General features: G+C 38.4%; 1 protein-coding gene across 3 annotated transcripts in view; it reads left to right on the top strand.

Moving 5' to 3' along the window:
* Window positions 1-14,498, top strand: part of ELF1 (E74-like factor 1 (ets domain transcription factor)) — an 86,877-nt gene that overhangs the window by 20,225 nt on the left and 52,154 nt on the right. For 2 of the 3 annotated variants that reach the window (XM_010846155.1, XM_010846153.1), the window contains exon 2: window positions 5,851-6,150. In XM_010846155.1, the coding sequence (XP_010844457.1) occupies window positions 6,079-6,150 (72 nt within the window). In that variant the 5' untranslated portion in view covers window positions 5,851-6,078. Of the gene's footprint in view, window positions 1-3,523; window positions 5,250-5,850; window positions 6,151-14,498 lie in introns of those variants that run through there. The other variant, XM_010846154.1, reaches the window with a different exon arrangement.

The following is a 14,498-nucleotide window of genomic DNA, read 5'->3' as shown; positions in this document are numbered from 1 at the left end:
GCTTCTCATTTCTAACTTAAATACCTTTTCTTCTCTCACTTTTCTCATTCTTTTCAAAAATTTTCATTGTATTTCTTCCAGTTTCATGGTTTTTCTAAACTATTATGATGAGTATGTCTGTATGTTGAAAAGGGCAGTTTATTAGGTTACCACTTCATATAAAAATACTTTCCATTCAAGTACCTGGCATCTGGAATTACTACATAATTTCACTTCTTTAAATATTTCCAGCCTTATGAACACACACACACACAGTCTGAATGCTTTATTAGAGATAGTCATTCAAATTAAAAGTAGTCGTTCAACCATCCATTGCTCTAAGCCGGTGCATTTTACCTTCTTTGGGCCAGAGCTGTCTCAATCTAAAAACTTTGCTTTTTTGTTTAATTAGTTCCCTTTATCAGTGTTCATGTTAAGCGTAATGAGTTGGTGGCCTAGTAACTTCCAAAGGGTAGCAGTAATTTTTTTTTTTAATTGAATTGATGGATTTATAGACTCTTGTGTTTAAAGCCCTTTTGAAGGAAGCTTAAATTTGAATTTAATTAGCAATTAAGGAAGCAAATGTGAAAAAGTATTAAAAACTGATTTTGACTATCATATGTTTATTATTACCTGAAATCTTTTATAATAAATTATCCAAAAATTAACCACTGAATTAGTTATAGTAGCCAGTATTGTGGCTGAGGGTTTTGTGTTTACAATCAGTAAATTTGTTTTGTTTGGATTAGGAGCATAATGGAACTCTGTCTTAAGGGAATCTTGCCAGACAGGGTGTGGTCCCAACCTTAAAGCAACTGGATTCATCATATAGGTGCCAAATTTTTAGACACTGAAATAGAAGTATACTTTTGTTGATATGGGGCTACGGTGTTGTTTGTTGGAGTCTAGCAAATAACTGTTAATGGGAGTATGATATAAGATAACCATACTCCAGGGAGTATGGATATAAGACTTAAGCACCTGTTACATTATCTCTTGCACTATACTTAGATTATAGTGAAGCTAATCTTTATTGAGTAAAATTTGTATGCCAGGCATTTCTGCACATACATTTACATCTCACCTTCATAGAAAATCTAGATTTTGGTGGTGTTATAATCATTTTACAGAATGAACAAACTGTGGCTTATAGCTGTTTTGCAGGAAGAAGGGACTGATGCTAAGTAAGTAACTTGTCCATAGTCACAGTGCAGAGGGTTCAAACCCAAGTGGTCTGATGCCAGAGCCCGTGTTCTTCTCTTTCGCTTGAGCTAATGCTTCACCTTAAATGTGAAGCTTAGTTTGATGATAAGAGCTGAGGAACCTCACTGATGAGGTATTTCTCTGGCGTGACTCCTTGAAGAGTAAGAATATGGTCCTTCCCAACTTGAAAGAGATGAGAGCCAGCTCAGGGAATTTTCATTATTTGGTGGATTCCTATCTATATGACCTCTCAAAACTGTGCAGATAAGTTAACTGTTTTTGTCTTTGTGCTGAATGCATTGTTTTCATTTTTTACTTATTATTTTATAAAGACTGATGCTTTGAAAGTTATGGAATATGCTTGGTAACGATTAATACTGCAGTGTTTCTGAATGTAATACATATAACTGCTGCTGCTACTGCTAAGCCGCTTCAGTCGTGTCTGACTCTGTGCGACCCCAGAGAGGGCAGCCCACCAGGCTCCCCCATCCCTTGGATTCTCCAGGCAAGAACACTGGAGTGGGTTGCCATTTCCTTCTCCAATGCATGAAAGTGAAAAGTGAAAGGGAAGTCGCTCAGTCGTGTCTGACTCTTAGCGACCCCGTGGACTGCAGCCCACCAGGCTCCTCCATCCATGGGATTTTCCAAGCAAGAGTACTGGAGTGGGGTGCCATTGCCTTCTCGGATACATATAACTAATGGTTAGTAAATTCAACCATGTTTAAAATTTACTGAAGACCTTATAATTTTGTTGAAGTAGATAAAAGGCCCCTACTTTATTCTAAGAACCCATGTTTTTTCCATTCTAGAGCAAATTTGAGGAACAAAAATGATAAGCTTAGTTTTGAATGTTTTAGACACATTGACTCTGACATGGACTTATCCAGTAGATAATCTAGTGAGTAGATTTAGGCATCAGGAGCTAAACAAAAGATGGAGATTTGTTTTTTCTAATTTGATACATGTGTTTACTTAGAAACCTGTGTCCTAGGGAATTCCCTGGTGGTTTAGTGGTTAGGACTGGGAGTTTCCACTGCAGAGGACATGGGTTCCATCCCTGATCTCGAAGCTAAGATCCCACAAGCTGCACAGAGCAGCCTAAATAAATGACTAAGAAGAAAAAAAAAAACTTAAAAAAAGAAAGAAACTGTGTTCTAAGCTATTACAGTATGAAGGATTTGAGTAGATTTAGACACTGTGTACTTTAGTCATGGACAGAGTCCTGATTGAGGAGATGAAGCTTCTAGTGGTAATTCTGTTATGCTTTCAGATAGTGACACCTTGGGCACAGAGACTTAGTTCACTCATGAAAAATTGAATCATCGATCTAGGTGTCTCGTCTTATCTCTTACTGAAAAAATGTTAATACACTGAGACTGTTACTTTAAGTACATCTAATATGGGTGGGTAGACTTACAAGGTGGTGCTGGTAGTAAAGAATCTGCCTGCCAGTGCAGAATACACAAGAGATGTGGATTCAGTCCCTGGGTTGGGAAGATCCCCTACAGTAGGAAATGGCAGCCCACTCCAGTATTCTTGCCTGAAGAATCCCATGGACAGAGGAGCTTGGTGGTGTACAGTCCATAAAGTCGCAAAGAGTTGGACATGACTGAGCACAGCACAGCAACATGTATGGGTAGTACCTCTGGATCAGGAATTAGAAAAACTCCCCAAGAACAACCTTGGTGCCATAGGCTGTATACATACTCAGAGAAAAGAAAGAGCGGTGGGATAGAGTGAAAGAAGACAGAGGGTCAGAGGCCTAATAAAGCCAATAAAAGAATGCAGGAGCTTTCCTTTACTTACACATTCTCAGTATGTGAATGAAAGTGTAGAAATGAACAAAAGCTACTCACCAGAATAATGGTGTCTCTTTCTACCCTAACAAAGTCTTAGTGATCATGGGCGATCATTTCAGTTTTGGTTGATTACTGTTGGTTGCTGCTGCTGCTGCTAAGTTGCTTCAGTCGTGTCCGACTCTGTGTGACCCCATAGACGGCAGCCCACCAGGCTCCCCCATCCCTGGGATTCTCCAGGCAAGAACACTGGAGTGGGTTGCCATTTCCTTCTCCAATGCATGAAAGTGAAAAGTGAAAGTGAAGTCGCTCAGTCGTGTCCGACTCTCAGCGACCCCATGGACTGCAGCCTACCAGGCTCCTCTGTCCATGGGATTTTCCAGGCAAGAGTATTGGTATGTACTATAATTTGTAAATATGTTGATTGCTTGTCCATATTTTTGAAATTAAAAAAATTTTTTTAAATAATAGCACTGTGGAAGTGCTGGTAAGAAAAAGTTTGTGACTGCAGTGGAAAAGAAAGTGAAACTTCACTTAGATGTGTTCACATTGGTCATTAGAACAGTGTCCCTTTTGCATTTACGAATAAATGGATTTTGGACTAGTTTTTTGGAATCCAACATTTTACAGAAAAAAACACAACTTTTAAAATCAGAAAACATCCCTTGATTCTGGTTATCTGGTTATTCTTACTGTGGTTCATCAAGTTTAGAATATTGGTTTCCTCATTATCAAAAGTATTATAGTCATTGTTTATAAAGAATATACATAGAAAGAGTTTAAACATGTATGATAGATTGTAAACATATGATAGATTGATGACAGAAAATAGTTATCTGTCATCAATATCTATCTTTTATTATGGGCACATAGGTTTGGTAGTTACAGAAGAAATGTTAAAAACAGTGGTTACTTACCAGAGAAGTTTTGCTCTAATTATCATGGTGCCTGGCACATTGCTCTGCAAATAATAGACACTGAAACATGTATTCAGTTGAATGAGGGGGACATAATTTTCAAGCGTGAGACAGTATACAGTTAGTGCTAATTTTGTGGTAGGGGCAATAAGTGTTGTATTTTTGAAGGCCCGTGTAGGTCAAATCACAGAGGTTGGGAGGCTATGAAAGAAATGGGCCTTGAGTTGAGCATTTTGAAGGATGGAGAACATAGAAATGGCTGCTGAGAAGTGGGAGAGGAATTCCAGGTGTAGGGGATACTAAAAGTTGAGAAGGGAGGCAAGAATGAATGTGGTTTATGTGGGAAGACAAACCTAGTGCATAAGAATTGGATGAGACTTCAAAGGGGACCGTAGTGTGTGCGTTTTATGTATCTGTCTGTCAGGGGCTTTTCCCACCTCTAGACTTAGTGCATTGCTCCAAAACTGCCTGACTCAAGAGGGAGGGGGATGTATGTGTACATAGCTCTGACTCATGTTGCTGAACAGCAGAAACTGACACAGCATTGTAAGCAATTATACTCCAATTAAAAAATTTAAAAATGCCTGAATAGTAGTGCTAAAAATATTTCCCCAACGTTAGAGTTGAACTCATTATTAAAAGAAGTGGACTAGGTGAGTGTGGGAAACCGCTGGGTAAGAAGTTAATGAGTAGAAATATCACTTGAATTGAATTGAATTCTTAACCGTTAATTTTTTTTTTTAATTTTTAATTTCCTGTTAGGGAAATCATAGTCATCCATGATAACCCGTAGAATCTGGAATATATAGGAAATTGACTACTGAAATTAGGAAAATGAGTGTGTGATTTAGCTAGCACACACTGGCTGGTTTTCAGGAAAAGTGATTCGTGAGATCAGCTTCATTCCTGAACTTGCCTCTTTAAAATTAAAATTGTAGATGCTGTTTCAAAGAGCTAGATGTTATCTAATGTGATTATTTGTATATCTTTGTCTCTTTATGTCATATTTGTGGCTATAACCATATGATGCAGTGTGTAACAAAATTGTGATCAACTTTTAAATTAAATTTTCCTTTGACTTTTGTTAGTAATAGTACCTTAAAAAAACAAAGAATTAAATAGACAGACATCTTTGCAGGCACTTTGTAAAGCTTTTCTCCCTCCACTGTGAAATTGTTTTCACTCTTAAGTTGCGCTTCTGTTTTTCTATTGTAAAGTGCAGTTCTTTGCATGTTCTAATTTGCCATGACGTGGTCAAGTACTGTTTCCTTCCTGTTGCTCACAAGCCTGTGCTGGAGATAAGGGCACATTTCAGTGCGTTAAAAAGAAGCCACTGAAGACAGACTTAAGCATGGTAAAGCGTTCTACTTACCAGAAGCCTTTCTAGAGAACAGAAAGAGCAGGCTTTAATTTCTGCTTATTTTTAAAAGCTCTTAAAACAGTACTTGTTAAACTTTCAATGTATTAGACCGAGTTTAAAGCCTACCAAGGATATTGTCTGAATGCTTATATCAGACCTAATGAGGATATTGTCTGAATGTTTCTATTTAGGCAAAAAATATGTATTATGAAATTACTCATGGAGTACCAATTCCTGTGTGTGTGGTTTTCTAAGTTAGTAGAAAGAAGTTGTTTATCTATCCTTTATTGCAATTACAAGAACCTAGTTATGGCTGGGTGGGATTTTTTTGTTTTTAATTAATAGTACTTTGTAGTTTAATAGGGAGTTGGAGGACAGATGGCTTCATTTTCAGTAATGAGAGGTGACGTTTTCTTAGCAGGAATGAAATCTTAAAAGGAAATACATATCTAGTTTTAAAAAAATTCACTAGTCATGTTGCTTTTGTTTAAAAACATTAAAAAATACTTTGGAGGCATTGCCATCTGTATTGATTGTTATATTCTAAATAATATGCTTGCTTTCTCATAACTAACTTAAGCTTTATGTTTTTCAGGTCAAGAAGTTCCAGAGAAGAAAAATTTCAGAAAAATTGCCTCAGTTTAAGTAAAATCTCAGTGAAGCAAGAAGATCTGAAGTACCTTCCTTAAAGAAAACCTGGGCATACAGTAACTTCACAGGTCTAGCTGGACTTATTTTCGCAGATTGTTCACTGGTCTCTGCTGCCTGGTCCTCGAACCTGTTTGGAATTTTTCTCATGTGGATCTAAGGGGAATGCTTTATTATGGCTGCTGTGGTCCAACAGAACGACCTAGTATTTGAATTTGCTAGTAACGTCATGGAGGATGAACAACAGGTATGAATGATACTTAGAGAAAATTGGATTTTAATAAAAGTATTATAACGATTTTTCTATTTGTCTCAAGATTACTTCCTTTAAAAGAGAGCAAGAGAAACTTTATTAATACAAGCACTCAGATATCGAAAATGTGAAAGTAATGTGATTTTATGTGTTAAGTACTAGTTAATTCACTAAGAAAGAATCTTATCCTTAGCTTTGATGTGGTAGCAAGGATATAGTACTTTGGGGGTTAGCTCGTTTTTTTGTAAAATGAGAACTTAACAGTAAATATCTTAAGTCATTATTTCAAAATACTTTGAAAAGTTCTAGATGACATACTGAAAAGACATGTATATTTTTCTTAGGACTGGTGATTGTAATACTTGCTTGCAATTACACAGTTTTAATGTTATGTGGTTAGTTACAATTTCTAATACTGGACTGTGCCTTGGATGGAAAGATGTTAGAGTCTCACCATCAGACATCATTTCAGTCCAAAGCATGTGACTCTGAGGAAGTTACTTAACTTCTCTAGATCCTGATTTCATCACCTGCTGAATGAGGGCATTGAAGGGGAGAATTTCTAAATTGGCTTCCTTTTGTTGAATTTATACAAGATGTGCGAGTTACTGTTTCTAGAATGAAAAAGATTCAAGAGATAATGAGAAAAGGACTGAGTTAATTCTGCTGCCTCCCCTCCCAGGGGTTCTTGGGACTTTATAATCTACTTCATTTTGAACAGGTTACTTGGAAATGTAAGATGTGATTTGAGAGAAATCGTGTATAAGAGAGATTCAGTATACTGGGAGAAATATTTTGAGAGCTGTTAGGTTTAAAATATGTCTATAAAGTTGATATAAATACTGAAATAGGCCCAATTCTAAATACCTGACTTTAATAGGCCAATGGTAACATATCATGATTTTATTCTAGGCGATTCTTACTTTTGGCAGGGCATTGTAATTTCTTAGTTCTTGCTATTGTACTGTCGAATGAAGAGACAGAAGAAAAATTTATAAGTAAGCCTACAAAGGGTGAGAATTTGGATTAAGGTGCCTTAAAATCAAGATAAACTTTTGCTAGGGAAAGAAAGAGTGTGAGGAAAGGGATTGCATCCCAGTGAAAAATAGTTTTATCTAGGAACAATAGAAAAGACATGTTAGGAGGAAAAAGTGTTTTGAATTTGTCTTAAAATAGAATGTCTCTGTTAAGATTTGAAAGCAGCGTGTTTACTGTGCAGGCCTGGAAGATGAAAGAGCGGAGGCTCGATGTGGTGAGGTTTGCTCTTGGGGTGTGGCCATAGGACAGAGCTCGGAGCCGCTCGCTAGCACACTGCCACTGCACTGGCTTTGATGCTCTTTGGCCACGAGAAACATGTTGTATGTTATGGTGAGGTATTCATACATGTGTCTGTATAGCCTTAGGAAACAAGGTAGTACCACCCTTACTGTGTATGAGATGTGTACTTAGTTTAACTTGGAGAGGTTATTAATGTCTTTGGGTAGGGAGATGTACACATACCTTCAAACGTATATGATTTTTCTTAAGTTATTTATTCGTTTAAAAGTCACTGGAAGGACACTGATGCTGGGAAAGATTGAAGGCAAAAGGAGAAGAGGGCGGCAGAGGATGAGATGGTTGGATAGCATCACCAACTCAGTGGACATGAATTTGAGCAAACTCCGGGAGATAGTGAAGGACAGGGAAGCCTGGAGTGCTGCAGTCCATGGGGTCGCCAAGGGTTGCACACGTCTTAGCGACTGAATGACAACAACATCATTTATTTTTTGTCTAACAAAATGAATATTTATTAGTTTTTGCAGAAGTTACTCTAAGGACTTTACAAATGTGAAACGTGGGCAAACATTCTCATCCCTATTTTACAATGAGGAAATTGAGAAAATAGGTTGACTAAATTGAAGTCATACTGTTAGTAAACAGTGGAGCTGCAGCTTGAACCCAAGCAGTTTGACTTCATTAATGATGCTGAATACTGTTACCATGATGAATGCTGATCATACGGTATTATAATGAACTGGCCAGGTTTAGGGTTTTTCCATCTGTGGCCAGGAGCATAGGAAACTTGACTTGACTCATGCAGGTCAAGTAGTATCAGGCTTATTAGCATCTTATCTTAACTATTAGGTAGATACTGCTCTACTTCCTTGCTTTTCATTTGCTTCAATTTGTTTTTGGTTTAAAAGTAAGAACATGCCAATTGTATAATAAGTAGCCTAATACAAAGATACCAAGTAAATCATGAAAATCCTTTTTCACTTACTCCCTCTAATCCTATTCTCAGAAGATGCCATTAACTATGTGATATGTAACTTTTTGAACGAATGTCTAAAGGAAAGAATAATATATATACATACCAACCTATATACAGAAGTTATTTTTAAGATACAAATGGAAGAATGCAATATCTTTTTTGTGACTTATTTTCACTTAAGTATTACAAATACTTGCGTGTACCTACGCCAGCACTACGTCATTTGTTTTTCTACATAGTGGACGGATCATAATTTATTTTACCAGTATTTGATCATGGACAATTAGCTAGTCCCAATATTTTGCTATTATATTATAAATGAATATCCTGGTTTGGGAGGCAGTAAACTTATAATTGGAGAAGGCAATGGCACCCCACTCCAGTACTCTTGCCTGGAAAATCCCATGGATGGAGGAGCCTGGTGGGCTTACAGTCCATGGGGTCGATGAGGGTCGGACACGACTGAGCGACTTCCCTTTCACTTTTCACTTTCATGCATTGGAGAAGGAAATGGCAACCCACTCCAGTGTTCTTGCCTGGAGAATCCCAGGGATGGGGGAGCCTGGTGGGCTGCCGTCTATTGGGTCACACAGAGTCGGACACGACTGAAGTGACTTAGCAGTAGTAAACTTATAATGGTTAAGAGCTCAGATACTGAAGTCAGAGCACCTGGATTTGAATTCTTGCTCCATTGCTTATTACCTCTGTGACTTTGGGCAAGTTACTTAACTTCTCTGTGTCTTAGTTTCCTTATCTGCAAGAGGGAGATGATAATAACAGACTTGATTCTAAAGGGAGAGTTATTATGAAAATTAAATGAGTCGATACACATAAAGTTCTTAGAACCATGCCTAGCATATAGTAATACTAACTGAGCCATATCATTTCATTATTACACACGTGTGTTCACATGTATGTATAGTATATCTTTATACACTTGTATGACTATTTCTGTAGTTGATTTTAAAAAGTAGAATTACTGAGTTTACTAAAAGTATAAGCTAAACATACTACCAAATCATTCTTGAGAAAGCTGTATCAGTTTCTGCTACCATAACAGTTCAGTTCACTTGCTCAGTCATGTCCGACTCTTTGTGACCCCATAAACAGCAGCATTCCAGGCCTCCCTCTTCATCACCAACTCCCGGAGCTTGCTCAAACTCATGTCCATCGAGTCGGTGATACCATCCAACCATCTCATCCTCTGTTGACCCCTTCTCCTCCTGCCTTCAGTCTTTCCCAGAATTAGGGTCTTTTCAAATGAGTCGGCTCTTCGCATGAGGTGGCCAAAGTATTGGAGTTTCAGCTTCAACATCAGTCCTTCCAATGAACATTCGGGACTGATTTCCTTTAGAATGGACTGGTTGGATCTCCTTGCTGTCCACGGGACTCTGAAGAGTCTTCTCCAACACCACAGTTCAAAAGCATCAATTCTTTGGTACTCAGCTTTCTTTATGGTCCAACTCTCACATCCATACATGACTATTGGAAAAACCGTAGCTTGGACTAGACAGACCTTTGTCAGCAAAGGAATGTCTCTGCTTTTTAATATGCTGTCTAGGTTGGTCATAACTTTCCTTCTAAGGAGTAAGTGTTTTTAATTTCATGGCTGCAGTCACCATCTGCAGTGATTTTGAATCCCCCCAAAATAAAGTCTGTCACTGTTTCTCCATCTGTTTGCCATGAAATGATGGGACTGGATGCCATGATCTTCATTTTCTGAATGTTGAGCTTTAAGCCAACTTTTTCACTCTCTTCTTTCACTTTCATCAAGAGGCTCTTTAGTTCTTTGCTTTCTGCCATAAGGGTGGTGTTGTCTGCATGTCTGAGGTTATTGATATTTCTCCAGGAAATCTTGATTCCAGCTTGTGCTTCATCCAGCCCAGCATTTCTCATGATGTACTCTGCATGTAAGTTAAATAAGCAGGGTGACAATATACCACCTTGATGTACTCCTTTTCCTATTTGGAACCAGTCTATTGTTCCATGTCCAGTTCTAACTGTTGCTTCCTGACGTGCATACAGATTTCTCAGGAGGCAGGTCAGGTGGTCTGGTGTTCCCATCTCTAAGAATACCATAACAGTATATCACTAATAAATCTGTTCTTCTTTTTGGTCAGTCTTTTGGGTGAAAATTACATTTTTCCATTTAATTTGCATTGACTACTAGTAGTGGGCTGCCGTCTATGGGGTCACACAGAGTCGGACATGACTGAAGCGACTTAGCAGCAGCAGCAGCAGCAGCAGCAACAGTGAGGTTATGCGATGTTCCATTAACTTTATTGATTGTTCACGTGAATTTTCTTTGAATTGCTAATGTCCTTTTGCCTGGTAGGAGTTCCTTATATGTCCTGAATTTACATCAGTGTCACTGTCTTCTAACTCATTACACAGTTAACGGGTAACTCCCTTTTAGTGACACACAGTGTGCATATATCGTCCCAATCTGGGCTGTCTTTTAGCCGCATGGTGTCTTGTGCCCTGTGGAAATTTAAAATATTTCCATCATGTGTTAGTTGCTCAGTCACGTCAGACTTTTTGCAGTCCCATGGACCGTAGCCCACCAGGTTCCTCTGTCTGTGGAATTCTCCAGGCAAGAATAGTGGAGTGGGTTGCCATTTCCTTCTGCAGGGGATCTTCCCAACCCAGGGATCAAACCTAGGTCTCCCACACTGCAGGCAGATTCTTTACAGTTTGAGCCACCAGAGACGCCTATTTATATCATAAAATTTACCAATTTGGGGGGTGGTTTTTCTTTAGGCAAGCTTTACTTACCCCTAACACTATTGACTAGTCTTTTTATGTTTTATGGGTTTAATGCCTTTGTCCATATGAAAACTGCTTTTATAGGATGCAAGGTATAGGAATGTGACAAGTCTCCTCACCTACAAATGGGGATATTGGCTCTTCACCATTTACTGAGTTTTATGATTTCTACACTAAGACTGCTGCTCTTGTTATATACTAAATTACCATATGTATAGACTAGTTTTGAACTTGTCTAGTGTATTTTATTACATTTACCTGTTTTGTATTGTGCCAATATCACGTTGCTTTTTATTAGTATCACTTCATAGGTTTGATATCTTTTCAGATATTCTTCCTCCCCTTCCAAAAATTGGGGTAGAGTTTTGAATGAATTTTAGGACTGACTTGTTAAGTTATATAGTTCTATTGGGATTTTGACTTTTCAAAGTTAAAAAATATTTGTGTCTTTAAAATAATTTGCTCTATTTTTTGATCCTATATTGGCTTAATTTGTTGATCTTTATAAAATCACTGTTTTGAAGGCACCAGATGAGAATATATTTCCTGCTTTTAGTTATGGTTTGTGGTTATTAGTGTATTTGTCTAAAGAAATTGACACCATTAATGTGTGGTTGCGACCACCTTGATCATTTCCCCTTATATCAATTCCTACTCTTTTCAGAATTGCATGGAAGGATTCCTTTGGGCAAGGATGAAGAAGGGGGTATTGGAAAGGAAATATCAATATTGTGGATCCTGACAAGCCATATATTTATTTTTTAATTAATGTATTTAATTGGATAATTACAATACTGTGATGGGTTTTGCCACACATCAACATGAATCAGCCACAGGTGTTCTCCCCCCGCCCCTTCTTGAACCCACCTCCTCCTTCCCTCCCCACCTTATCCCTCTGGGTTTCCCTGGAGTGCTAGCTTTGGGTGCCCTGCTTCATGCGTTGAACTTGGCGGCAGCCATCTGTTTCACATATGGTAATATACATGTTTCAGTGCTTTTCTCTCAAGTCATCCCACCCTCACCTTCTCCCACTGAGTCCAAAAGTCTGTTCTTCACATCTGTGTCTCCTTTGCTACCCTGCATGTAGGATCGTTGTTACTGTATTTCTAAATTCCATATATATACATTAATATACAGTATTTCTGACAAGCCATTTAGAAGTGTATTCTTGCCGTCTGTTCCAAGCTAGGTCTGTTTGTTCAGTGAGATAAGGTACTTCTGTGGGACAGCCACACCATCAGTAGTGAATTACAGTATACTTTTATTTGAAGGTGCCTTGTTTGACCTTATTGAACAGGTATGTTTTCCTGGTGAATGTATGAGAATAAAAAGAAAGCTGAAGGTAGCGGACATAAGTTTCTAAGGAGAAGGAAAATTGACTATAAGCTCAAATATTCCGGAAGTTAATTGTGTGAAAAACAGCTGGTAGTTTAATGCTTTTTATAACTTTGATATATTAATTACACTTTGGTTTTTTAGTTGTTGGTTCTAAAAGTAGAATTTAGCATATAATAGTTATTTGTGCTTAATAGATTTAGCTCCACCAGGGAGAAGGTTGGTGACATGCTAGGGAAAATGAAACAAATATTTTTATAAAATCCCATCTGTGAAAGAACACAGCCTTATGGCTTTCATTCTTAGGGTATAAACTAGTGTGGTCTGACTGCTGATTCCCAGAGGCTAAAGGATAAACAGTGCTTGCTGTCTTTTCACCAAGCTTCCCATTAATTCTCATGCAGTGTTTCGGAATCACTATTCAGTGTAACTTCCCTGGGGCTCAGATGGTAAAGAATCAGCCTGGAGACATGGGTTCGATCCCTGGGTCAGGAAGATCCCCTGGAAGAGGAAATGGCAACCCACTCCAGTCAATTCTTGCCTGGAAAATTCCACAGACAGTGGACCCTGGTGGGCTACAGTCCACGGGGTTGCGCAGAGTTGGGCACGACTGAGTGACTAACACTTTCATGCACAGTGCAGCAGAGGTTAGCCCAAAATGCTGTGGATACAGATGAGGGAGCCTTGGACTGCACTTCAACTTTGGGAAAGCTTCCCTGTGGAAATTACATTTGGTGAGCTGGATCTTGAAGGAAGATCTCATTTATTTGACAGATGAAGAAGAGGAAATGTTTCAAAAGAGTAGAATATACCAAAACTTTTGATAGATTTCTCTTGACTGTATAATCAATCTAAAAATCTTAACTTTCGGTTAGAAGCTTTTCATAGTGCGACTGTTTCAGGCTCTTTTCTTTCTTGTACTGTGTTAATTTTGCCAACCCACTGTATAATTTTCCCAATTGCTTTCCTGCTTCCCCACTGTTTGACCTTCCACATCCATACCTGTTACCTGTTCTAAATTCTAACCATCTTTCAGAATCTTAGGACAAAACCTACTTTTTCTGGGAGCTTAACCTAAAATAATCTCTTAAGTGATTAACAAGTTTATTCTGTTATTCCTGCATGACTTAGTGTCATCGTCATACATTTGCCATGTTAAATTTTTTATATATACATTAACTTCCCAGATAAGTGCTACTTGAAGAAAGGGCTGCCTTCCCCTCTTGGTAGTCTCCATGCCTTTAAAATAATTTATATGAAGCACAAGCTGAAATCAAGGTTGCCAGGAGAATTATCAATAACCTCAGATGTTCAGATGACACCACCCTTATGGCACAAAGTGAAGAGGAATTAAGGAGCCTCTTGATGAAAGTGAAAGAGGAGTGTGAAAAAGCTGGCTTAAAACTCAACATTCAAAAAACTAAGATCGTGGCATCCGGTTCCATCACTCCATGGCAAATAGATGGAGAAACAATGGAAACAGTGACATACTTTATTTTTGGGGGCTCCAAAATCACTGCAGATGGTGACTGCAGCCATGAAATCAAAGGACACTTCCTTCTTGAAAGAAAAGTTATGGCCAACTTGGACAGCATATTAAAAAGCAGACCTTTGCTTTCAAAGGTCCATCTAGTCCAAGCTATGGTTTTTTTAGTAGTCATGTATGGATGTGAGATTTAGACGATTTAGACTATAATGAAAGCTGAGCACTGAAGAATTGATGCTTTTGAGCTGTGGTGCTGGAGAAGACTCTTGAGAGTCCCTTGGATAGCAAGGAGATCCATCCAGTCCATTCTGAAGGAAATCAGTCCTGAATATTCATTGGAAGGACTGATACTGAAGCTGGAGCTTCAGTACTTTGGCCACCTGATGAGAAGAACTGACTCAATTGGAAAAGATCCTGATGCTGGGAAAGATTGAAGGCAGGAGGAGAAGGGGACAACAGAGGATGAGATGGTTGGATGGCATCACTGACTTAATGGACATGAGT

Source organism: Bison bison, unplaced genomic scaffold (genome assembly GCF_000754665.1).
Source record: "Bison bison bison isolate TAMUID 2011002044 unplaced genomic scaffold, Bison_UMD1.0 scf7180017864232, whole genome shotgun sequence".
Classification (NCBI taxonomy): domain Eukaryota; kingdom Metazoa; phylum Chordata; class Mammalia; order Artiodactyla; family Bovidae; genus Bison; species Bison bison.
The sequence above is the reverse complement of the archived record's forward strand: the minus strand, read 5'-3'. Positions and strand labels throughout refer to the sequence as shown.